Source organism: Podarcis cretensis (genome assembly GCF_951804945.1).
Source record: "Podarcis cretensis genome assembly, chromosome: 11".
NCBI lineage: Eukaryota > Metazoa > Chordata > Lepidosauria > Squamata > Lacertidae > Podarcis > Podarcis cretensis.
In genome coordinates this window covers 42,039,797-42,066,808 of record NC_137180.1, presented here as the reverse complement: position 1 = coordinate 42,066,808, position 27,012 = coordinate 42,039,797, and the positions used below count along the sequence as shown (strand labels likewise).

The following is a 27,012-nucleotide window of genomic DNA, read 5'->3' as shown; positions in this document are numbered from 1 at the left end:
GGCTGCCCATTAAGTTGAGTGCAAGCCCTTATCTCTGGAGCACAAGTGTCAGCTGACCTCTTGCACCAGTGCTCTGCCACAAAAGTGAGTGATGTAGGAAGAGCAGGGCACTGTGCAGGCTTAATGGTCCTCAGTAAGGTCCTGGAGCAACAATGCCGCCTTCTTTTGTTGGCATGAGTGTGAACTAGCATGACACAAGCATGATCACGTGTACCATGTGGGTGGATAGCTGTGTCCCATTTGCCAAGTGTGGAATGGCGATATTGGCTGCAGTGGTATTATTGCACATTAATATCTGTTTATGGGAAATTAAATAAAGAAGAATTAATAACAAGCAATGCGTTGTACCTACAGATGCATCCAACAATGGAAAGCACTTCCATTCGTGCAAGACAGGGCACCTGGTTTATGTATCTCTCCTCTACACAGAATAACCTCCTTGTGTTCCCCCAAGTTGCTTCTCAGGGGTGGGAAATTCTATGGAACAGTATGAGATATAATGCAGAGGGCTGCAGTAGGGTGGGGAGATTTGTTCTGCTTTGCAGGACTGTAAGCAATTCTGCTCGTTCAAAGCAATCACTGGACACAACCCAAAGACTGAAGGGGGTATATCAATTTATACTTCTTTACCAAACCACAGAATGCAAGTAATACTTTAGAGAAAAACCATGACTGTGCCAAAAGATTTAGGCCGAAATCCCAAGAAACAAGACTGTTGGGGGGGGGGCAGAATTGTGCATACAGAGTTTTGCTCGATGCTGCAACTTCCCTCTGGTAAAATGGTAAGCCAATTTAAAAACTGAACAGCAGTATGTCTTTCCAGCAATGGGAACTGCAGCAGTATCAACATCAGCTGGAGGTATAAAGCACTATCAGAATTGGTCAGTTGGACCATGCTTACTCAGAAGTAAGTCCTACTTACTGTTCAATGGGATTTACACCATGGTAAGAGAGTTTAGGCTTGCAGCTGCCGTGTTTAATTTGTCTTTAGATAGATGCTTAGATAGATAGGGAGTATTTAGCAAATGGGACTATATTAAACATGTAGCACCCGCAAGAAAATGTTGCAGGGTTCCCCTCCAGGATGTTCCATTCCATTTCCACCTTACTCTCAAAACAGTCAGTCAGGATTCAGTGGCCAATGAGTACACTCAGTCCTCAGTGGGGCTTTGTGGGAAGGAGATAGAGACATCTAAATATTTCTGTACTTCTGCAAACCTTGGGGTTGTGTGTGAGAATGCCATGATAAGCAATGATGCTTTTGAACACAGATTGTCAAATAATACGTCACAATGCTCTATTTTAGTGTGAAAGGGAACAGTATTTGAGAACTCTGTCCAACTGAACTTTCTGAACACAACAGGGCCATATTCAATGTAAAGGAAAGAGTATGTGGGAAAATAAAACAGAGCACTGCATTTTATTTAACCAATAGTGATTTATATGCATACGTTTGAAAAATATTGCAGTTAAACCAACAGCACAGGATATGAATTTTCATAAACTTTCCATCTGGATGTTACTGGTGGGTGGTGGAGAGGAAGGAAAAGCACAAAGAGTACTAGTGTCTATAATCGTAAGCTTACCTAAAAAGGTGTTGGATATATATTCAGAGACCTGATTGCCCGATCGGCTCATTTCAGATAAGTGGGTTAGCTCCCGGTTGAGCATTCTTTTAAACTGCAAAGAAAAGCAAAAACAGGACACGTCAATAGGCAAGAATTGAAGTCCTTGCAATGAGAAAATTCAGTCTTCTTTTAATATCAGGCATATTCAAACATTTAATTCAGCAAACCAGCTCACTTCAATGGGCATAATGCAGAGTCAAATGGTATTTCCAGGAGAAATACATTATTCTACTTAATGTTATATAAACAGATGCGGAAAACAAACTGTGGGAACGATGGCAGACAGATCAATAACACTGCAAATGTACAAGATTTTAATTTTGGGGGGAGGGGGATTACTGGCATTCAAAAGTTTATACACACCCACACCCACTTTTGTCCTACAGAAGAAAGAAAACAATATTCTTGGCTTCTCATATTCCTAGGCCATATTTTTGTATTTTGATATGAAGTGCACTTTTCAAAAAGCCATCACATAAATTGAAAAATGTCAACCCTGCACGATTTCAAGTATCGTTGTTGGAAAGAGTATGAAAAAGATCAAAAGCTCTCATCTGCTCACTAAAAATATGTATGTGCATCTAAAGCTAAGCATCCAGCCCCCCCCCCCCCCCATGCTATGGAAACTGGAGCACTCTTCATTTTTTGTTTGTGGATATAGCTTTCTCACAAACGACAGAGCATCTCTGGCATTTTAAAAACAAGATCATGAAACTGGAGATACAACAGCCCACTCCAAGCATCAACTGACAAAGCCCTCCAGCTTATATTCCTGCGATGTTCTGCCTACTAAGCTCATATGCAATATTTATTTATTATTATCCTGAGCCGCAAAACTTTATTTCGTGCTTTGGTAACGGGTTTGCAATCACATGTTTGTGTAATTTTGAAGACTACAGTATTTGGGAGCTAGGCTGATATAGCAGCTTGTGCTGCAACAGCTACCCTTACTGCAAGGGAGAAAATCCATTTCTGCAACTCCCTAGCTCAGCTTTCCCCAGGCTGAAGTTCTCAGCAGCACAGTGCACTGGAATAAAGAGTTCCAAGCCTCCAGAATCTTAATATAGGCACAAGGGTCCAGGGAGAGCTGACATGATTCATGCTCCAAGGAAGTTCCCTTCGGCAGTCCCTTCTGACTTGAAATGGCATTAATGTTAGCTGCTGGTTAGATGATGTGGAGAGGGCACAATGAGGCCAACTCCTAGCTACTTAAACAAGGGCACAGGAATCCGTGGGTCCAATCCTATGATCTGGGGGGCATGAACAGAAGAAGAGAGAAAGACTAGGGCAGGGGATGGGGAGAAAAATTCCATACTGTGGTTTCTAGGTGGACAAACATGTTTGCTAGGCCGTTAGGGAAATGGACGCTGGCTTGGATAGCTCAGTTGGTAGAGAATGAATGAGACTCTTAATCTCAGGGGTTGTGGGTTTGAGCCTGGCAAAATATTCCTGCATTGCAGGGAGTTAGACTACATAATCCTTGTGGTCCCAACTCTACTATTCTATGAATTAATAAATCACCAAACATTTCCATAGGCAGCAAAGACAGCCATCACACTTAATAGAAACGGGCCATTTGTGCTTTTCCATTTCCACCTGGCAGCGAGGGGCTGCTCCCCCATGTGACATAGAACAGGATGTGCGCCTTTTCCCTGTTCCTAGGGGTGTTTGCACACATGAGGCTTGGAAACAGCTCATCAGGTTATGAATGGAAAACCTGCACTGGCCAAAATGCACATTTGCACTGCAAATGCCCCTCCCTCCAACGCTGTCTCCAAAGAACATGGAGCATGTTTTCTCAAACTCCTTGTCTACCACTTCTCTCTGATATCCATTTTACCATACAAACTGCATAACTTGAAAACAAAACAAAACAAAAATTATGTGGGGAAAATGAGAGAAAATGGGGCAGGGTACATGCTTTGAAAGCAGTCCACGCCCTTCCTTTCTTTTTGCTCAGCCACTCTCATTTGCTCTTTTAAATTTACATGCCTCTGCTTCTTTCATTTGTCATGTTTGCTTTAGACAGTTAAGCCTGCAAATGAGGAGCATATCTACCTGTTTCCTGGGCAGCACTTATTTGATATGTATGTCCCTCTTTGTGCAAATGCACAAGGTAGGAGAGGGTCCCTATCACTGGTTATTTCATGACAGCAGCGGTTTGTTTCGATCCCTGGTGTTTTCCCGAGGGCACATCCATAAAGGACCTCAGAAACGTTCCAGTCGAGGACTGGCACATACAAATTTCTCTCTGCAACTGGGGAACTATCCCCAGCAGCAGATGGCAACAAGGGGTCTTTAGCTCTGAGCAAGGGCGGACATATGCATGTTACACTACCTTTGATTTCTCATTAAAGGGGGCATTGTGGGATATAAATATGGTTGGTCAATCCAGCTGCTGGCCCTCCTCAGAGTGCTGAGCCAGGCGGGGAAATGATGACACGGGGCCCCGGGGCAAGCATCAGTAGTGGACCTCTCAGGGTGCTGGGCAATGGCACCTAAGGGCACTGGGAACTGTAGCTGTGAGAGGTAAACTATAGTTCCCAGGATTTTTTGAGAGAGAAAATTACTTGTGCTTTAAATGTATGGGGCCTACTCAGCACAATAATGCAATCCTATAGAACCTCTCCTGGAAGTAATCCCTATTGAACTCAATGATACTATTTCTCAAGTAGGCAAGCGTAGGATTGTGCTGTAAGGCTACAATCCTTTGCACATTTATCTAAGCCTCGTTGAATTCAGCAGGATGTACTTCCAAGTAACTGCTTAACTCCTACCTACTTCAATGGGACTTTGCATCTATAGCAAATTTTAAAAGGGATTCAATCCCTTTCTCTCCAGATGTAAAATGCATTGGTTGTCAAACACAATGATGCAAAACTGATCCATTGGAAAATCAACTGCTTACATTTTTTTTAATGATTCGGCAAAAAAGCCTGAACAGATAAAAAGATTCCCTCTACCTGCAAGCCAGCAAAACTCATGCACTAATCTTGGAAAAATAAAGCAGAGAAAAGTGTGTGTGTGTGTGTGTGTGTGTGTGTAATCTCTTAAGCAAAAATCACCAACAAAACCAAACACCAGTACAACAGTATATTACTGAACACATATATTAAACTGTCTCATCACTTGAGGTTCTTACTCTGCTTGCTAAGATTTAATTAACAATAGTGCATGCACTTGAAAACTCAGTGCCTCAATAAATGTCAGTGTGTATAACTGCAAACTGCATGTGGGGTGACTGGCCAGAACAAACTTCAGTATCACAATAGGGAGTGTTGAATACCCCCCCTTTTTGGGGGGGGTGGGGGGGATGGGTTGCTTGCAGCTGGTTACCCCACCCCCCCGCTGGTTCTATCAAATCTGTATATCCACAGAGCTCAGGGCAGCATACTTGCGGATTATCCCATTTTGGGGGCTTGCCCAAGCAGGTGAACTTCCCAAGGCCACCCAGTGACCTTCAAAGAAGAGTAGGGATTATGAGAACCCAGGCTTCCCTAGCAGAGTCTTCTCCAACCTCGTGCCCGCCTTCCTGATAGTTTTTGACACCAAGCCTCATCAGCCTCAGCCAGTGTGGCCAATGGCCAGGGACAATGGGAGTGGTGGTTCAAAATATCTGGAGGGCATCTGGTTGGAGAAAGCTTTCCTAGTCCAAATCCAGCAGCCCGAACCACATAGGCTATCTGTACTACTTGATACACAGGGCTAACCAACTATCTGCTGTTCGGCACTGAATGCAGAAGCACTGCATGCACACGACAGGTTGCTGAACGGGGAATTCTACACAGAGCAGCCTTTTGCTGGGAAATCCATGTGTGAAAGCCTGATTTCTTTTGCACACAGAATTCTCCTTGCTGACTGGGGATATTCATCTCTTCTTGACCAAGTGAGAACGGCATTGTTCCTTGGGGGCAAAGTATTGCGAGTACTTGGAAGACAGAACCCTCAGGATCCTGAGCAAAGTAGAAGGCACCTCTAACAATATAACATAAACAGAGCACTTGTAATATTTGAAAACAAGTTATCCGGCATATGGGAAAACCAGTTCTTGAAAAGAGAATTGTTCGAAATTCTGGAAACAAAAAAATATTGGGTTGAGGTGAGTGTGGTCTGCTTTAGAACCAAAGTACCTGATGACCTAAATAGCTTATATCCAAGTTGAGCATTCTAAGACATCTTTGTTGGTCCTAAGCCAATACTGCAATTGATTTAACACTATGATGCATTTAACTGAAGCTCACTGATTTTATTTTACTGGACCATTAAAGAACACACTGTATGAATATCAAGGAAAAGAGGATAACGTGGAAGTATTACATGGGCATATAATTAAGGAACAACCCAGAGAAGATATATGTCCCCCCCCCCACCCTACCCCGTGATTTACTCCGGGAATCTAACACAGCATTTTATGCTGCATGTGATGAATAAATCAGTATACCTGCTAGTGTGAAGAGAGAGAAAAGCCTATTTGGCTTTCTTTTATAGAAGCTTTGTAAATCAAGACTGATTTTCAGCATGTATAAATTGTAAGACAGGTCAACATTCAGGGAAGACCATTTTCCGCCTCCCATCATTTCAGATGAGATTTAATCAACAGAAGCTGTGTGTCACACACAGGAAACCAGAATATGCTATTAAAACACATCCTTGGAAACAGAGATCTACGTTGTGATCAGAAAGCATTATGAATGCATGCATTCAACCATTATTAGTCACACAATCTATTTAACTAAGTTCCCCTTGGTTAATGGAATATGGCACAGTAATTCCAATCTGATATTCGCCAAAAAGCAGACTTCAACTTTATTATAGGCATAATCAGGCATGACTGAAAAATGAAGGATCTCTTTCCACTGCTACCAGCTAGATATTACAAGCTATTCTAATATATCAATACAGTCTCAGTCTATAATGCAAAGAAAAACAACCACAGCTTTCAAATGATTATTTCCACAATCTTGTTTTTTCATAATTATGCTTTCAAATCAGACAAGAATGGTTAAAAAGTAAAAAAAAAGAAGACATTCCTACCTTTATGTAGCCCCAAGACACTGAGAGTAAATAGTTTGCTTCGGGCATTTTTGATTTTTTTTAGGGTTACCAATTTAAAACAGAATTTTCCAGTCCTCTGCTGTTATTGAGATAACAGGGGAAAGTATGCTGGATTCTTTTAAATGAATTTTGCTTTTCAGTTTGTTAGTTTTGTTGATCTATTGATTCCCTGCGATTAGGTACACAAGAGAACATCTAACTGGCATTCCAGTTGTGAGATCTTCTGGTTATATAAGAGCCATTTGCAAAATTCCAAAGTGCAGTAAAATTCAAGGACTTGGTTGGAAAGACATATTTCACCAGCTGAAGAGAAATCTGAAGAGCGGAAAGAGATCTGCATATTTCCAGAACACCACGACTTAATGAATTATGTATGCCAAGATGCTCAGCTGCTGAAAGAGACTTGTTCTATATCAACAGCCTACCAAATAAGAATCTGCAGGGAAGCTACAACCAGTGTCAAGTAATCCCTCCCATTAATCTCAGATAAGAGCCAATCACGTCCCTGCCGAAATATACAAAAGCAGAAGAAAAAGCCATGACATGTGTGTGCTAGTTTCTGATTGGGCAGCATAGGTGAATCTCTTGGGGAAAGGGTAGTTCTCTTCTTTTGCGCTAAATGCCATTTAATAATGGCTTCCCTGCAGCATTACCTCTGTGCAGACATGATTAATTAGCTGAACTTTTGTGAGTGTGTCTCAGTAGCATTTTCTAGCTCAGTGAGAGGGGCTCATTGCACCCATTCAACGAAGCAGAAGTGACTGCTCAGCTCAGGCTAAATGTCATTGGCTTATTAGCTCACTGAATTTTTTATTTTAAAAGCAGCACATTTTCTAGAGCACATTATTTATTTTTAAACAGCCGAACGTGATGAAAACCCTTGCAAAACTGTTTAGCTAAGTCTCCAGTGCAGCAATTCTACTGCATTTCAATCTGACAGCATCCATATTGAATTGTTAGGTGTGTACACACAGCCTCTGGGCAGCCTGGTAGCTCACATACAGTATGTCCCAAAAAGAGGGCAAAATTAGATAGGAGCACTTATGAGTATCAACAATGTACTACATTTCAAACCAGGTGCAAGCATTTCGTGAAGCAGTATGAACAAAGAAACCAGAGTCAACAAAAGAGTTGCCGTAGCACTGCAGCTTCCCCTCTTTGCGTCATCACAAACAGAATCAATTTACAGAGGGATGGCCGTTGTCAGTGTGCTGCAGGGAACTCGGCACAGAATCCGGCAACACCTTAAAGACCAACTTCTTCATTGTGTTGTAAGATCTCAGAGACTGTATCTCGTTCCATCAGCTGAACGAAGCATTAACTTCAGTGTTACCAATTTATGAAACCATCCTTGAGGGATTTTTATATGTGCATTACTATTGTCCACTGAAATTAGGCCAAAGATCAAACGGCAATCTCCATTTGTGAAACATCTAGTGAGAATGCAACGTGCTGCAAGAGTTATATTTCTTTCGAAAACACGTTTTGCTCAAATAAATATTTAATATTTAGTATTTGTGTAGCACTTTCCCTAATTACTAAAAGTGCTTCACATAGGTTACCTCAGTAAACCGCCAAGCAAAGTAAGCCACTACTGTTTTCCCCAAATTACAGATAGGACGTCAAGGATGAAAGATTGGGGCTGCTTAATTAAGCGAAGCTTTAAGTGAATGTATAGCTATGCCCTAAACCACACCAGCTTTAAAGTGTTTCACTGAGTACCTTCATATAGTTGAATTACACCGCCATCTGGTATTCAAAAAAAGGCCTATACAGGCACTCACCCACCCCACTTACACGTGACCGTGCTTATGCATGTTGTTGCAAAATAAACAGATACGGTAAATAGATTGGTCTTCTCTTGCTCAGGGCTGTTGCCCAAGCAAGGGAAAATAGCCTTCGATTGACCAGTGGTGTGGGAGACACCTTTGCATCTACCTTGCTCTCCACCTCGCACCCACAACCCCATCCTGGCACCAGTTCTGCTGGGCGCCCTTCTTGGCCTTCCATGACCAGCTGCTGCCATTGCCACATGAACTGGCTTCCCTCAGGCAGGCAGGCAAAGACCCCAAGAAATTTTCAGGTTGAGTCTCTCCCCCCCCCCACCCGCGTGCCCTCCTTATTAAGGGGGGTGCGACCCACTTTACACGATTTCACTTATGCACGTGGGGCCCCAGAACGTAACCCCCACATAAGTGTGGGGGCGTTGTCTGTAATTCCCAAAAACGAAAACGTTGCCATGCACAATCATAAAGTTTGCATCTCCCCCAAGAAAAATTTCAGTGTGCTGATTAACACACAATGCCAGACCATGATATACAAGTGAGCCTTGGGTTTATCTCCCCCCCCCCATAACCTGTACATGCCCTGATTAAATATTACAGTGGTACCTCGGGTTAAGAACTTTGCTTCAGGATGAGAACAGAAATCATGCTCTGGCGGCACAGCGGCAGTGGGAGGCCCCATTAGCTAAAGTGGTACCTCAGGTTAAGAAAAGTTTCAGGTTGAAAACAGACCTCCAGAACAAATTGAGTTCTTAACTCGAGGTACCACTGTATTCTGGGATTTAAAGTTCTGTGAAATTCCATCTTCATGCTTCTCTATGCAATGAGCTGCACTTTAGACTGAGCTCTACCTATACAGGGCTTGGCTGTCCCAAGCAGCACTTCTGACTTGCAGTCTCCCTGCCAGCCCCTCTCCTAGTCAACCCATGAATTCTGTTTTAAAACAAACAATGGTTAGCTGATAAACAAGCCAGCCTCAGACCATGGTTTATGAGGCTGGTTTGCTTAACCATTGTTCATTTTAAACTGGGATTCCTTCCTTGCATGCAATGCTAAACTGAGATTCACTGTAATCGCAGCAGAAGTCCTCCTCCTGGTCATAACGGATGAGAAGTTAGTCCTACTGAATTTAATAGGACTTTTCCGCAGGGAGTCACAGATTTGTAGAGTTGGAAGGGACCGTGAGAGCCATCTAGTCCAGCCCCCTGCAATGCAGAAATCGTTTGCCCAACATGGGGCTCAAACTCATCACCTTGAGATTAAGTGTCTCATGCTCTACCAACTCAGCTATCCCCAGCTTTCAAAATGAAAGTTGACTTTAATCAAATGAAGTAAAGTCAAATCTGCCTGGTCCATTTTACCTCTAATCCAGGCATCATATCCTAGCACATGATTTTACACCAAGGTGACGTCTGGTTGGGTAGGACCTGCCCCACTCTCTGAAACTGTACTGCAATCTAAATTTCGCATTAGAATTCTCAAAATAGTTCCAGGTATACTATACTTTGGTGCTTTAACACAGTGTTTCCCAACCTTGGGTCTCCAGCTGCTTTTGGACTACAACTCCCATCATCCCTAGCTAGCAGTACCAGTGGTCAGGGATGGTGGGAATGTAGTCCGAAAACAGCTAGAGACCAAAGGTTGGGAAACATTGCTTTAACAAACCCCCAAAACATGTGAGGCTCAGGATTAAAATAATAAACCAGGGCTAATATCAACACGACACTGATGAACTAAACAGAAAAGGCCAGCAAGCAGCAAAAACTGAGGATCTCTTAAGGTGCATTTATGTATAATACGGGGAATAGGATGTTCAGAGACCATCGTCCTAAGGGACTGTTCCTTGAACAGAGTAGAGTAACCTAATTCCAGGGTTGCTATCACATTCAGAAAGTTTAAGCAAACCACAGCAACAATAGCCACTTTAGATTGTCTGCTAGCCTGACCTACTTGGGTAATTAATCTGTCTATTATTTTCACACTGATAACCCAGACCAGGTAATTTTAATAACAGGAATTTTTATTATTTATGTGAGATGTAGTTTTCTATTAAAGAACAACATCTGGACAATAAGTAGTCCTAGTCAAAGTGATTTTGTAGGTTCTGAAGCACTTGCAAAATATGGCAAAAATCTATTAATAGAAGTAACGGTGTGGTAAGTGCTTATACTACCAGGCGACAGGGGACGGAACCTATTGTCTGCTTTCAGTCTTAGAGGAGGAATATGACATGTCACTGAAGTGCCTTGACTTATTAAAGGAAGCAGCTTCTCCAATTGCCACACTTTCCTTCTGCATGAATTTAAACATTTTGGGGATGTGGAAGTCAAATAAATTCAGATTCCGATACCCCGCAAAATGCAGGATTGTCATTTACAGGGATCTTGGTCACCATTAGTGATTAGAAATTGCAGAGATGGTGACTCAGAGCCCCTGATCTGCAGTACACTCACAGCAGCATGAACATAGCTCAGTCCTGATTGTACTCTCATCAACTGCAGAACTGAGCCAGTATTTTGGGGACCACAACCCTCCCGAAAAGCTTTTTGCAAAGAATTTCAATTTCTTGTCCTAATCAAGAGCCAGTGAATTAAGAGAAGGGCTCAACCACCAGGCAGTATGTGCTCTGCTGCACTTGTGGAATTTATTTACCTTCCTTTGTGTAAGGAGCAGGTCCTTGATCACACAGACAAAGAATATGTGCAAAATTCTTTATGCAAGCAGGCACTTTCCAGAAGTTAGGTTAGCATAAGAAGAGTTTGGATTTGATATCCTGCCTTTCAATCCCTTTAAGGAGTCTCAAAGCGGCTAACGTTCTCCTTTCCCTTCCTCCCCCACAACAAACACTCTGTGAGGTGAGTGGGGCTGAGAGACTTCAAAGAAGTGTGACTGGCCCAAGGTCACCCAGCAGCTGCATGTGGAGGAGTGGGGAATCGAACCCGGTTCCCCAGATTACAAGACTACCGCTGTAGTGATAGGCAAGAGGGCAGAAGAGGATAGCTGATTTTGCTAATACAGTGGACGCTTGGGTTGCGAACGTGATCCGTGTGGGTTGCATGTTCGCAACCCGCAGCGTTCGCAACCCGCCTGGCCGCACATGCGGGTTGCGATTTGGCACTTCTGCGCATGCACAAAGTGCGATTTAGTTCTTCTGCGCGACCACCAAAACATGCAACCTGAAGCGGCTGTAACCCGAGGTATGACTGTAGAGACAGAATTACATAGTATGCAGAGGAAAACTGAAATGAGCAGACAATAGGCAGCTAGAGGTGGACAGCTTTAATCTCCTCAGAAATGCTTTTCTGCGACTCTGACCTAGATACTACACACAACAGCATTTAGAGTGAAAGAAAACAATCCGAAGAGTACACTTATATTAAAAACATGAATTGGTTTTAGCTGAAGGAGGGGCTCAATCAGTGATTCAATTACACCAGCACCAATGCTCTGAATGCACAAGGGTCATGTTGAAATTTACGTGTTACAAAGATTTTTTCAGCTGATGTATCTTAACCATGTCTTGCACAATACATTTGTAAACTTGGCAGATTTACTTCAGAACCCTTACAATGTCAACTTGTGCACCCTTACGACAGGGTGGCAATGAAACTAAGGCTGAATCTGTTGGATAGTGAAGACCAGAGAAACTGTTTGAATTAGGTTCTAAAATTCCATGTTTCAATTTCTTTTTAGATCCATCTGAAGCCTAAACTGATAGAAGCAAGAAAGCAAAAAATAGGATGGTCTGATCTACTAGATTTTGCGACAGCATTAAACTTGTAATAATTACTTTTACAATGTACTGTATAAAGTTTTGGCATTTGTGCACACTACACAGCTCTGTTCAATTCTGTTTGCATATACTGCCCTCTACTGATAATAAACAGTATCTTAAAGCAGCTATTTTGTTTTTTCTAAGCGTTGTTGTACTGCAGACTACCTAGCAAAGTTTGCTCAGTCACTGCAGTCAACTACAGCTTGTATGTCTGCAGCTGTGAATAAGGCTGTTTAAAAGTTTTGAAAACTAAGGTACAATTACTACTGCATTCCAAACATTAATAGGTAGAGTAAAATATTTCTGTTAACGATATTCTTGGGTTTGTGTGTTTATATACAGCAGACCTATGTATACAGCAGTTTGTAGAGAAGTTGGAAATCAGAAATGACTTTTACTCATTGTACCAGCTAAAGCCTTCACCTGTCTGGTGCCCTCCAGATGTGGCTGGACTACCAACTAATCCAACAACATCTGGAAGGTGCCATGTTACTCTACTAAGAGACAGGCTCAGGCCTTCAAAGTGTGGCTTTGCATGACTTCTTAAATGTTACCAAACCGGGGAAATAAATTTACCCGTATGTAAACGAAGAGTGGTTCATCATTTCTTTGAAGAGTTCTCTGGTTTAAATCCAGTTTAAAGAACCATAGGCAGGTTACCTCATCCCAATCTCCCCCGCTATGTGGAGGAGTATTGTATTTACGTTTAAATTATAGTCATTATTTATAAATTTCTTCATTCTGGACAATGTGTACACCTACCTATCAACAACCTATACAGGAGCTGTTCATAAGCAGTGTTAAGAATATTTATCTTATGAAGCTATGCCTAACTTATATCACAATCAGCACTTCATTTTTATTCTGCTACATGACTGGGCCAATGGGATATGTAATTGACACTGACTGCACGGCTGCTCTGCACTGTATTGTTGTATTTTGTACTGACTGTTATAAAAAGAAGTTATTAAAAAAGTAAAGATTGGGTGAATCGTTGTCAAAGTTGCCTCCAAACCTGCCTGAATTTCACCAAGGCTGGCTTGGAATTCCACTGCGAGAGGGACAAAAGAACTGGATATGTCTGTCAGGTGTGGGGGCAGGAAGCTATCGACACGAATGTCATCACACCGTCAGCATAAACAAAAAATCTATATTGTTGGACACAGAGCCACGTTTCAGCACCACACGTATGCAAAGTGTTGGGAAGGATGGTGCAGAGGATTTTTTTTTTGCAAAGCACAGAGCGCTTATTTATTTAAAAAACTTCTACCCAGACTTTCCACTTATACGTGGGTTACAGTAATTAAAAAAGTAACAATAAAATACAATCCAACGTTTAATCAAGCAAGGCTCGAACCATTTAGTATGTTCACTTGATGGCATTTCTAACACAGCTATCCTGTTTCAGGCTAAGATTTCAAAACAAGGCCAGAAAGGCGAAACTACAAATGGCACCACCAGAGGGCCACACTCCACAACACTATCCTTGTCTGCCTACTGCTTTCAGAGTGGGTTTTGGGCTGCCCAACACTTGCCAGGATGAAGTTATTACACAGTGAGTGAGTGAGTGAGTGAGTGAAAAAGTGTGTGAGAGAGATAGAGAGAGATTATGTTTCTGGTTTATTGCCTATAAATGTTCTTTTAATCTTAAATCAGCTTCTGACAACAAATGTGCTTTTCGCTGCAGAGCAACCAGGCTCATTTAGGTTTTAGATTGTAAGCAGCAATAGAAATACCGAGACACTGTTTAGAGCACAATAAGAAAAAACTAATTGCACAGAAAATATTACAGTGGTACCTCGGTTTAAGTACTTAATTCGTTCTGGAGGTCCGTTCTTAACCTGAAATTGTTCTTAACCTGAAGCACCACTTTAGCTAATGGGACCTCCTGCTGCCGCCGCGCCGCCGGAACATGATTTCTGTTCTCATCCTGAAGCAAAGTTCTTAACCTGAAGCACTATTTCTGGGTTAACGGAGTGTGTAACCTGAAGCGTATGTAACCCGAGGTACCACTATACATAGGGAAAGGATGCAGCCCCAATATGTGCTTCTCTGCTTCTTATGGTAAAGGAAGTGGTGATAAATAATAGGCAATGCCCTGCCTCCAAGGAACCCAAACTCCCACCAGCCCCAGCTAAAACAGTCAAACCTGGAAAAATCATTGTTATCGCCTGTGTGGGGCCTGAGTTTGGATGCAATGCTAAGCCCAACAGTAGCTTCGCCCCAGGATGTGCAGAAGCAGGTTCAGGAGGGGAGCGCAGTAGTTGCTGTCTTTGCTCCAGAACCTGCATACAGTCATACCTTGGTTCTCGAACTTAATCCATTCTGGAAGTCCGTTCGACTCCCAAAACTGTTCGAAAACCAAGGAACGGCTTCCGATTGGCTGCATGAGCTTCCTGCACTCAAGTGGAAGCCACGTCAGACGTTCAGGTTCCGCAAAAACGTTCAAAAACCGGAACACACACTTCTGGGTTTTTGGCATTCGGGAGCCGCTTTGTTCATCAACTAAGCTGTTCGAGAACCAAGGTATGACTGTATGTTTGCTCATTCATGCAAAGCCATAGTTTGGCTTCGTATGCTACATGTGAACTGCGTCAATGCCTCTCATTAGAAGAAGCGAGAAAGATAAAAAAAATTGGGAAATGATATACAATGAATTGAAAAATGTTCCATTTAACATTTGTTAAAAAACCCAAGGCATTTTTGTTGGGGATTGTAGAGAAAGACCTGCCAAAAAATCTGAAAAACATATTCATGTATGCGACAACGGCTGCGAGAGTTCTGGTAGCGCAAGGATGGAAGACTGAAGAAACCCCAACTAAAGAATCATGGCAAAAGAAAATTGACAGACTATGCAGAACTGGCAAAACTGACATATAAGCTACGGGACAAGGATAACTGTGACTTTAAGGATTACTTTTACTGTGACTTTTACAAAGTATCTGAAGACGCAAAAAAGCAAACTGGACTCCTTGGCAGGTTTTGAATAAACATTCACAAACTTTTTATTGATAATAATCAGCTAAATAATTTGAGGATCTATACAACTTTGTAACATGAGGAAAACAGCAGTCTCAGAGAAACCCAAGACTGGAACTGAGGGAAGTTGGGTGGGGTGGGGTGGGGGTGGGTTTTGTGGGGGAGGGGGGAGGGAGGAAAAATGGGGGGGGGAACAAGGATGATATGTTTTTGGATAATTTGTTTTAATTTTGAATAAAAAAAACTATTAAAAAAAGAAGCAGCGAGAAAGAGATAAAAGGAAGCTACACTTATTTTTCTAACAGAATCTGTTTCATCCAGCCTCTTTAAGAGGTGTGTTTTTTCCCCCATAAGTAACTTTTATCAATGAGCTGATGCGTCACAGTTAGGAAAAGATACTGCCGGTCGCCACAAAAATTCAGATATCGGTGAAGCATCATGCAAGCCTGCTTTTATCAGAGGAAGTGAAATGAACATGGGCAAAGCTGACACATAGGATAAAGTCAGCAAGCTAAAAACGCAGGAAACCAGAAATGTGAGGAAGAACTTCCTAAGGCGAGGGGAGGGGGCATTTAGGGTCAAGACTGTGAAGTGCTTATGATGTTTGTCCCAAAGCAGCATGTAGGAGCATGTGAACAGAAACAGATGATGAAGTAGCCTGTATGGAATTGAGTGACGGCAGACCTTGACGGGAGAAGGCCAGCACCCTCAAGAGAGATTTGTAACCCACGTAGAACGATAAAACAGCAGTGCCAGTCGGAAAGCAAGGGAAGGAATGAGGTGCAAGCAAACATCAAAGTCCAATTACTTGGGAATATTTAAAAATATCTCAGTGACAACGAAAACTAATAGGTGAATATTTAGGAAACATTTGTTCTTCTCACCTGCTGTGGGGTAGCAGTGAAGTTATCACTGTTCTAACTAATCCACAGTTCTTTGTGTACTCGGATGCATAAAAGGCTGTATCCTGAACAGCAAAAGATCCAGCCAAAGTTCCACCCATTTCAATGGGTGACACATGAGTATGTGCTTACTTAACTAACCCCTCTATTTTGGTTATATTGTGCCCCCAATTTCTAAATGTCTGAGGAAATCAGGAGTTGTCATCCTGCCATATCAAATCAAACCTTGACACGGGCCCATAACCCAACACACAGTCATAAATGGTATCACTGTAGAGATGGAAGGGACTCTGAAGAACATCTTGTGCAACACCCTGCTATGCAGGAATATGCAGCTGCCCCAGACGGGGATCGAACCTGCAACCTTGGCATTATCAGCACCATGCTCTAACCAACTGAGCTAACCAGGCGTACACATCTTTCTAGAAATACTAGCAGAGCCTTGCGCATGGTGGAAAGGAATATGATAATCAAAACGTTAGCTGCCGGTTTCCATTTTATGTTATGTTTATGTTGCCTTATGTTGCTCATCAAAGAGCAAACAAATTACGCAAAAGCAAGCTGGTTGGCTATTTTTCTATCCAAGTCTTGGCTCACAGGGAGATCTGCAGGAAGCCCTGAAACCACCATTCAAGGCTCCAATGACCCATGCAGTTTGTAGACCAAGGACCAAGTTCAGGAACTTAACTGAACAAAAATCTGGGTAGCCTCCCGTGGCAAAACCCAAGGTTTCTTAGATGGAGAGGTCAGAGGGGGAATATACCCAGAGACAAGACATAACTAAGTGCAATCATAGGCATGTTTTCTCTGCTGTAAGCACCAGTGTTCAATACTCCCAGGTAAGTGTGAGCAAGACTGAAGCTTAAACGCCACTGAATGCAATGAGCTTACCTCTGGGTGAGCATGCATTGAAATTGCCTTTCTTATATATATATGAAATGGCACAAAGTTGAATCTTGTCATTTCAACCTGAAAACATTTTATAATGGACAATTAGGAAATGACTGAAAGTGCTTATGAGCAGTTTGAGTACATCTTAGTGTTTGTCTAAACATGGCTTCTCTTAAACAAACACAAAGAGACAAACAAAAATGTCGCTTTTTGGCATTCCTGACAGAACCATTAGCAGGGACTGCTGCAGGTGAACTGCTCAGATACGTTCAAATATCAGTTCAACACAAAAACACCTTTTGTTTCATTTGCTCTTATGCCAGAGCTTGTTTTAGAAAGCTTTATGGGGCAAACCAGAGGAGTGGAGCATGGAGAAGAGATTACAAAGCAGTAAAGCCGTCCATCAAGTTGATATTCTCTCTCCAGTTCTTACTCCTGAGCCCGAAGCACAATCTCACTGCTACTGCTGAGTCTGAGGACAGTGATGTTGGCATTCTTAGTTAGATGCTGGAATTGACAGGGATAGCACTGTTCAGACTCCTCTGGTTGAACCACTAAGAGTCTCCCATCATATTGCTCCCTCCATTTCCTATGTTCAGAGGTTGGTGCCACTGCCTTAAGTAGCTAAAACAGCATCACCCATGTACATGACGGGGATATCAGTAAGTTCAGGGAAACACCAAGCTTTGCAGACATTCTAAAATCTCAAGGGTAGGTGAGGTGGGGTGGGAGCCCAATGAATCCTGGTTGGACTGAAAACCAGGCGGGGGCGGAACAGAAAACACAAACTTTTCACACTGCAACATTTAGTTGCAGGTCTATATATATTTTTTCTACAAAAGACGTTTCCTTGAAGCAGGCAGTTGCAGAAGTGGGAAGTATCACAGCAGAGCTTTCTAGCACGGTTTAAACACAACAGCTGGAAGAAGCCCAGCAGTAAGTGCAAGATTACAGGGCTTTGCACGGATTGTTTCTTATTTACAAGCACACACCTGAGATCCGTGTGGAGTCTGGGAAAATGGTTGTTTCTGAGATGAATACCTCAGCAATACCACAGACAAGGCAAACTCATCCCTGTCTCCCTAACCCCCCAAAAAACAGCAACTAAGGAAGAAAGACGTGGGTAGGAGCTGTGTAATTCTTCTTTCTTCTTCTACCTGCTTCTAAGATTTATCCCCAAGGAAGGATAATGCTTTGAGAATTCTGAAGGGCAAATGGGGCATAAGTTCTCCTTGCCTTGGACAAGAGCCAGAGGAAAGTCCTCCTGGCACAACCCTCAGTACAACAAGTGGTTGCAGCTCAAGAGGACGGACAACGCTCTTGTGGAAATCCCATTCATATCAGTGATATCTGCGCCGAAGAACGTACTGCAGGAATGTGTCCTGCAATGATATGCCATTTACATGGGTTTCTCAAAAGCAAATCATGCCAAACGAGTCTCATTTCTTTCCTTTTTCCCTTTGAGAGAGTTGCAAGCCTGGTGGATCAGGGGAATGCTACAGACATAAAGTATCTTGATTACAGTAAGGCTTCTGACAAAGCCCCCCATGATATTCTTGCGATGAAGCTGCTAAAATGCGGGCTGAATGGAGTAACTGTTAGATGGGTTTGTAGCTGGTTGACTGACCAAACCCAAAGAGTACTCGTTAATGGTTCCTCGTCATTCTGGAAAAAAGTGGCAGGTGGGGTGCTACAGGGTTTGGTCCTGGGCCAGTTGTTGTTCAAAGTCTTTATAAACGACTTGGACGAAGGAATTGAGGGGACGCTCATCAAATTTGCAGATGACACCAAACTGGGATGGGTAGCTTATGATGCAGAAGACTGAACTAGGATTCAAGATGACCTTAACAGATTGGAGAACTGGTTCCAAACTAACAATTCAATAGGGACAAATGTGAGGTTCTACGCTTAGGCAGAAAGAACCGGCTGCACAAATATAAGATATTTTTTTGGGGGGGGGGGACCTGACTTGGCAGTAGTAGTATATGTGAAAAGGATCTAGGGGTCTTAATAGACCACAAACTTAACATGCGTCAACTGTGTGAAGAAGCAGCAAAAAATGCTAATGAGATTCTAGGCTGCATCAACAGAATTCTAGTGTCCAGATCAAGGTAAGTAACGGTCCTGCTCTCTTCTGCCTTGGTCAGACCACACCTGGTGTACCGTGTCCAGTTCTGGGCACCACAATTTAAGGAGGATATTGATAAGCTGGAACGTGTACAGAGGAGGACAACCAATACAACCAAGGGTCTGGAAACCAAGCCTTATGAGGAATAGTTGAGGGAGCTGGGTATGTTTAGCCTGAATAAGAGAAAACTGAGAGGAGATATGATAGTTGTCTTCAAATATCTAAAGGGCGGTCACATAGAAGATGGAGCAAACTTGTTTTCTGCTGCTCCAGAGGGTGGGATTTGAACTAATGGCTTCAAGTTACAAGAAAGACGATTCTGACTAAACATAAAGAAAAACTTTCTGATGGCAAGAGCTGTTTGAAAGTATAACAGACTCCCTTGGGAGGGTGTGGACTCTCCTTCATTGGAGGTTTTTAAGCAGAGGTTAGATGACCATCTTTGATTGTGATTCCTGCATTGCAATGGGCAGGGTCATCTCTACAATTCTACAATTCTATGTTTCTAAAAATCATCTTGAAATAAAAGGAAGACTGATCAACTGATCCTTTTGATACTAAAGTTAACACTTTTCTAGGTCTTCATAGGTACAATTTATTTCCTTACTACATTTCCAACACATGTTCCTTCCATCATGGAGTGCAAAGCAACACGCACAGGGTTCCTCCTTTCTAAGCACCAACCAGCCCAAGATTCTGCTTAGCTTCAGCAAGGTTGCTGCATCATGTATCTTCAAGGCCATGCCCCAGGCCCAAATATTGCTCATGAGCCCTTTCCTGGTTTCCTATGAACGTTACTTGTATAGCTTGCCATAAATGAGATGAAGAAACTAAAATGCATGTTCACCCCAAACGCAAAATGTTTCTGCGCAGAAGGGAATTTAAAATAAAAGCTTGGAGAGAAGGATTTCTCTCTCTCTCTCTCCCACCCCCTTCCTGTCCCCAGCTGCCTGCCACCTTACCCCTTCACTCTGAAGATGTATTCCTGCTAAATTCTTTGTGTGTCACTTAAAAAAAGAAAAAAGGAAAGAGCCACCACTCCGTGGAGTGCTAGGTAACCGAGCTAACACAAAAACAAACAAGCCCAGTAGGGCCCCAGCATGTACATGCCAGAGCAAGAGCCTATAAATCACCCTGACTAGATAGCAGAATTTCAAAGGCACATTGCAAGCTGCTCCACACAGACTTGTTGACTCAAGCTTCAGTTGCTGTTGAAGCACTGCTATCATCCCCCTTCCTGAAAAGGGTAGCAGGGCAATATTACTATTTCAGCAGAGATTTGTTCTGCTTTGGACGCAGATATTTTATATTTTCTCAATATAAAAAGGCTTGCAATATAAGATTCCTGCACTGCAGGGGGTTGGACTAGATGACCCTCGTGGTCCCTTCCAACTCTTCAATTCTGTATTATTCTAAGCTCCCAAACGGATTAAAGCTGTTTGTGTGCCATCTACACTTACAAAGAGCGATCCAAATGTAAATGTGTTCCTTTACACAGGAAAAGTCAATGGTTCTGTTTCTATAACCTAACAAAAAATTCTGTTTCCTAGAAAAGATGTCTTTTATAAAATCCACCATTAGGTTTCGGAGCAAGAATTTATCGTTACGCATGTGTAGTTTTTTGTTAGCCTTTGTGTCAGGAAGCCGCTGGTGTTAACATGGAGCTGAATGCCTGCTTGTCTTTGAACAAAACTTTGTTCATTCATACTGGACAGAAGTGGACTGCCACAGGCTTCCTTTGCAGACAATTCATTGGCCATTGATGTGCACAGCTCCTTGGGATTCACAGCCAAAGCAGCCAAAATGATAGGCAATGGGTCTATGTAACTGGAAAGCTCTTTTTCAGGGACTAGGCAAGTCTTTGTAAGAAATTTTGTTTGGGGCTGATAGGGTTGGGTAGCACTTTAATTTAATGTAAATACTGTAATTCATATTTTGTTTTTCTTTCGTCATGGAACATGAGGCAGCATACATGTTATATACTGAAGTTCTCACCCTGGGCCAGCAGGGGGATACTGTAGATAGTTCAGGTCCACATATGCAAATAAGGGATTGAAAGTGACGTTCAGTGATTGGATAGTTACAGAAAATGGTTACTGTTGCGTTGTAGTGGAGCTCTATATAAGCAGGCTGGCAGAACCCTTCAGTTCAGTTCTGTTCTGGCCTATGAATAAACAAGAGCAGTTTGAAGAATCACTGTGTCGTCTGATATGTTCACCCACAACTTAACACATACATTAGGTCTCCAAGTAGCCTTCCACCTAGACCTTTCCCCTTGCCAGACTCAGATCTGCTTAAGGCTCAGCTAGGTGGCGGCATCATATGCCTTCAGACCAGAAAGACTTGAGAGCTACCATTTGATGGCGAGTGTTTTGTTGGCCACCAAATGATTGGATCTGACACAGGGAACCTGGCTTGCTGGCCACTGCTTAAAGACAAGGGGTTACGGTTTCAGGTAGAGGATAGGACAGAGCTGAGAGACAGTACAAGTACCCAAGTCCACCAAGCAAGTTAATGGCAGAAGTGCAATTAAAACCAGTGTCTTCCAGATTCACAGCAAAATTACACAGAGATGCCTCAATTGAGTTTGAAGTACTCACAGGTAAGTGCACAGGGAGAATTGCAGCCTTAACCACTAAGTTAAACCAACTCTCTATTTTGTGACATGATATTTGCTGGAATTTTAACACAGGAGGGGGAGGGAATCAAATCAATTAAAACATGCCTGACACTCTGTGCCTTCTTCCATTACTGAACTTTCTATCTCTGTTTAAAATACAACCCTAAACGTGACAGGCTGTTGTGGCAGAAAAACCAATGAAGTCTCCTGGCACTTTAAAGGTTAATAGATGCATTGTGGCAGAAGGATTTGTGGGCCTAAAGCCATTTGTCATATTTATGCCACACACACACTTTTTTTCTGGGGCAGGGGGAAGGGACATATGGCCAGGAAATGCAGAAGAATCAACAGGCCTAGGACATTTTTAAGTGAAGTTCAAATGAAGTACGGCCATTCACAAGCAGCAGTAAGTAACTTAATACAACAGTCCTACCTTTGCTATGCTAATTTTGTATCAAGAGCAGGGGAGGAATCCATAAACTCACTTAATAACCAAATGAATAAAGTCAAATGCCCTGATAAATTCTATTTCTCAATGGAGTATTCTTTTGAAGTTTTTGTTGACTTTCGAGTCAGCAGGACATGTCCTGGGAGGCTGAAAATGTTCCAGCTCTGCTTTCTAAACATTGCCTCTTTGGGTTTTTTTTGAAGTCAGATTTGGGCCCATTTATTCTTTTACATCACAAATGACCCTGTTATCCTATGCAGACATCAAAAGAGGAAATGTTGGCGGGTGATAAGAGTGTGCAAATGAGCCTGCAGTACTATAATGGCAGAAGAGAAATGCAGTATGTTGACACTTACTGCTCCTCACAGAACTCCATTATTATCAAAGATATACAGCCCATCCTGGACAATGCTCCTCCATTCACAATCTGCCCTTACTTACTCACTGAAGGACTACCTACCAGTACAGAAAACTGTCAAATTTAGGCAGGAATCCTGGTTTTACACCAAACTTAGATGCACCGTTCTCTCTAGAGTCATTCAGGACCCAAGCCATACCACAAAAGGCTTGTAGATCTATAGATCTTCCAGTGTCATACATGACATCACTTGCTGTCTGACTAGGAAAAAATGGTGAGTGAAAAGAACAGGTGGGCACAAATTTAATATTAAAAAAATTGGCAATGTTCAAAAACTAGGGCAAGAACATACCAGTCTCCCAGGTTGCAGTGGTCCTGAAAGTCACCATTTTGCAATACAGAAATGTCAGAGATAAGAGTCTAGTGTGGAACTGCAGAAATGGGAGACTTCTTAGGTCTTCACAGAGCCTATGGGTTCTTTCCCTGCTACAGGCATTAAATTAGCTACCCAAAACTACAACAGCTGTGTTTTATCACCAAAATCGAGCATAGTGCTTATCTACTATAAGTTTGAGCTTTGCCCAGAAATGTCCCAGACCTACTGACTCTCTTGCATTCCATGATCACCGTTCAAAACTCCCATTGTTCTAGGTGCATTTTGCGACAGGGAATTTCATTAACATGAGCAGTTTCTGAGCTCTGGGCGCAGTACTGCACCTAAGATTTCAGAGCTCCTAGCTCTCATATCTCAGTTTCTAACACCGTTCAAGACCCTTGGGCTTACATTTGTTTCCCTCTCTGTATATCACCAAAGATATGCACATATATCTGTAAAATGAACACACTACGTATCTGACAATATGGGCTCTGAACAACTTAAGACATACACAACAATAACTCCATTGGTCCTTAAAGCTTTACAATTCTTTGTCCTGAACATGCTATACCAGCCTTTGCTAATCTGCTGCCCTCCAGATGTTAGCCCCTACGAGTACCATCACGACTGCCCTGGTTATGGATGGTAGGACTTGTAATCCAAGGCAACCATCAGGAGCTTCAAATTTCTTACCTTTTTGCCCACTTTCCCTGACCCATAAGATTGGACTCTGATGTATGTGTATGAATCCACTGAATACCTTTATATGCTTTTATGTTTTGATACCATTGTATTGATTTTAGGATGCATTTTTTCTTGGGTCAATGGATATTGTTTTCATACTGTACACTGTTCAGAGATTTTGAAAATACCAAGCATTTTAGACCTTTTTTTAAACAAACAAAAGCATAAAAAACATCTTCATGTAACCTTTTATTGTCTCAGAAATCTGCAGTTCAGAGGAAAATGAAACTTGTATGTTGGGTGGGGAAAGGGGTGTCCACACTTCCATTAGGTATATATTTGGCCAGAACCCATCATTCTCGGGCTTCAGACACACTATAATTTTAAAGCACATGGGGGTGTGTCTTCAAATGTGCTTTAAAAGTATGTAGTTTACACAGCGTCTTTGTCTTCTGTTGAATGCAAAATATAGAGCCACATAGGATCTGTTCTATTACAGCCAGATCTCAAAGTCATTTAAATAGTAGGTGATCTAGTTATAGGTGGGGGGATAAGATGGATGAAATCACCACTACTCAAAAATATACCAATACTGGCTTGATAAAGATGTAAAAAGAGTAGACGAATGCTCAGCCCAAACTCATTTCAATGACTAAGAACAGGGTCCTCATTGGCAAGAACTAAGTCATAACTGAATCCAAACAATGAGTCATGATGAAATGAGTTGTATGGGGTAGGTGGGTGAGAGAATCAAACAAAAACCAGGAGGTTCAACTAGTTTCCTTCTTCGGAAGGACAATTCTAGATTAAAGCATTGGACTGAACAGATATTTGATTGAGACAATATATCACAGTATTACCTAAACAACAGACACCTGTTGTCCAGAGCAAATTCCTCTAGCTCCATCAATATAAGAGCTCATGTTGGATACGGCTACATCTTCATATATTCAGCACTGGAGAAAGATGGAAGGAACCCTGTTGTTTGCTATGAGTATTTGCATCACATGGAAAAAGAATAATGATAAAACGTCCCAAAGTTCCAAATGAGGCTCTACAACCAAATTACTGATAGCTGGCAGGATCTGCAAAACTCTCAGAAACGTGCAAGTATTAACTGTGGCAGTAAGGTTTCAAGTACAAGCTGAAAATAAACCACAGAAACGAACGTTCATGAAACATCCTCCTTTTCCTCTTCCCTAGTGGCTGTTTGACCACTCCAGAGTAGATGAAACTGGAGCAGGCTAATATTTTAACGCAGGGCGAATTCAGACTGTTCCACCTCCTCTATCCAATTTGCTGGAGTACTGAGAGCGAAGGATAGCTGCATTTCAGTTTTTAGTACCAAAGATGATATCAACCAGCAAGTCCTCCGACTGCAGTATCACTTTTTACCAGCACTTGAACTGCTGAACCCTAGCCACTTGTGAACTACAATTCTGTCTAAAGGAAGTGAAACGATCACGGGTGTTTTCCTGTGACAGGTGGTCCTTGTGTACAGCCACCTACCATTGCACGAGAACCTCACTGGACTGAGAGAATACTAGCATAGTGTTCGCGACAGCTGTGTTATCGCCGGAGGAAAGAATCTTCATCTGGAAAGGTCCTCAAAGACAGATTTCAGTCCGAGACTGCAAATCCCTTCTTCTTCCCTTTCTCCCTTCTGTAGCAATTTGCCTGGCCTGAAAGTCAGCACAGGTCAGGAGTTCCAACCTTGGAAACATTTCTCCCAACTTTTCAATTCCTTTTCTAGCTGGGAATTTCCACTCTTACAGCGTTTGCCGCCATCTAATGCCACCTGCTTTGCTGCAGGCAATTCTGCTTTTGCAATACTGTTTTAGAGCCCTTCATGTTTGGTCCCAATTTAATTTAATAATAATAATAACAAAAAACCCAGAGGCTTTAAGTTGTTCCTGAAACTATCCTTCTTTCCATTTCACCTACAGGGCAATGAAAGAGAAGTGTCGTAATTCTGGAATTTTCAACAGAAAGTGCCACTGATTCTACACGAGGGAACTGGTGCAAAATCTTGCTACTGTTCTATGCCATTCAGAAGAAGCGGCAATAAAGCTTGGAAGAATATGGCCAGCAAAGCAAGGCACACCCACAATTGCAAGAAGTGGTTTGCTTGAGGAAGCACTGACAACCCAACACCACTAACCCCCAAATTGGGATTTGTTGAACCCTTGTCTCTGTACTACGCAAAAAGCAGAACAAAATCTCTTCCCTATAAAAGCAAGCCCAAAGCAAAACCACAAAACCCACTGGCGGACAAAAACAGAATAGAGACTATGCAACTAGACTGTTTTCTGCTTTATAGGGAAAATACAGAATCCTTACTACTATGATAGAAAAGAAGATACTCCTGTGTCCAGGGGCTAATATCAAACACTTGAAGGGGGAAGAAAAAGGTTTGGCTTACAACAGTTAATAGTTCATTCTGCTCCTGGAGTGCTGAAGTGAAGACCCTACTCTTTTCTCAGTACATTCATATATGGCTTAGTTCTCTACGTTCATTCAGTGATTCTTCACTATTCAAATAAAAAATTCCTCTCATTTGTGGATGTAGGCACACAAACAAAGAGATCTACTTTAGTCAACAGTCATATTGCAACCACGAGTTCTCCTCTCTTCCTTAAGAAAAACTAAAATCTTTTAGAAGTTCAACCAAAATAAAAAGAAAACTGGTTGAAGCATGCTTGCCTTCTACTGCTGTGCCTTGTAACCACCATATAAGTTCAATTTTACTGCCAAGCCGTTGCTCCTATTAGCTGATCTTTCTTGTAAGCTCTGTAAATATGAGTAACTGAAAAGAGCTACAATTACTCAGATAGAAAAGCAAGGAACGAAGGGGGAAAGGTTACATAGGGGTTTGTATTTTTTTAAAAAATCATCCTATCATAAAACTACTCAGCCCCTTGGACAGTTCCTTGTACATTCCTAATTTTCAGTACTTGAAATACTTTTCAATGCAGTGATTTCACTGAAGAAAGTGGAATATGGTAAACACAGATTTACTATACCCAGCCCAAAGAAATTCCCAGCGCATGCATAAGACAGGATCATTTTACACATTGCAACAGAACCAACAGCCATTTAAGCCATAGTCTCCAACACCAGAACAAAACTGCTGCTGATCTACTCTTTCTACAAGTTCTAAAAATATATTCCCATCATAAATAAATAAGCCCCATTAAGTTCAGTGACATTTACTCTCAGGCAAGCATGGGTAGGATTGCAGCCTAATTTAAGTAGTGCAGGAAATAATATGAAGGAGAGACAGCAACATTAAATGGAATCTTACCTGGATCCAAAATTCAGGTGCAAAAAACTTTGGCCATACTTCATAATGTAAGGAACTCACAGTCATCTTACTTGTAAAAT

The 27,012-nt window shown here is 42.1% G+C and overlaps 1 protein-coding gene across 10 annotated transcripts in view; it reads right to left on the bottom strand.

Annotated features, from left to right (window-relative positions):
• PDE4D (phosphodiesterase 4D) overlaps positions 1-27,012 on the bottom strand; it is a 645,912-nt gene that overhangs the window by 17,295 nt on the left and 601,605 nt on the right. For 9 of the 10 annotated variants that reach the window (XM_079995470.1, XM_079995472.1, XM_079995474.1 and 6 more), the window contains one exon: positions 1,587-1,680. In XM_079995470.1, the coding sequence (XP_079851596.1) occupies positions 1,587-1,680 (94 nt within the window). Of the gene's footprint in view, positions 1-1,586; positions 1,681-6,662; positions 7,077-27,012 lie in introns of those variants that run through there. The other variant, XM_079995471.1, reaches the window with a different exon arrangement.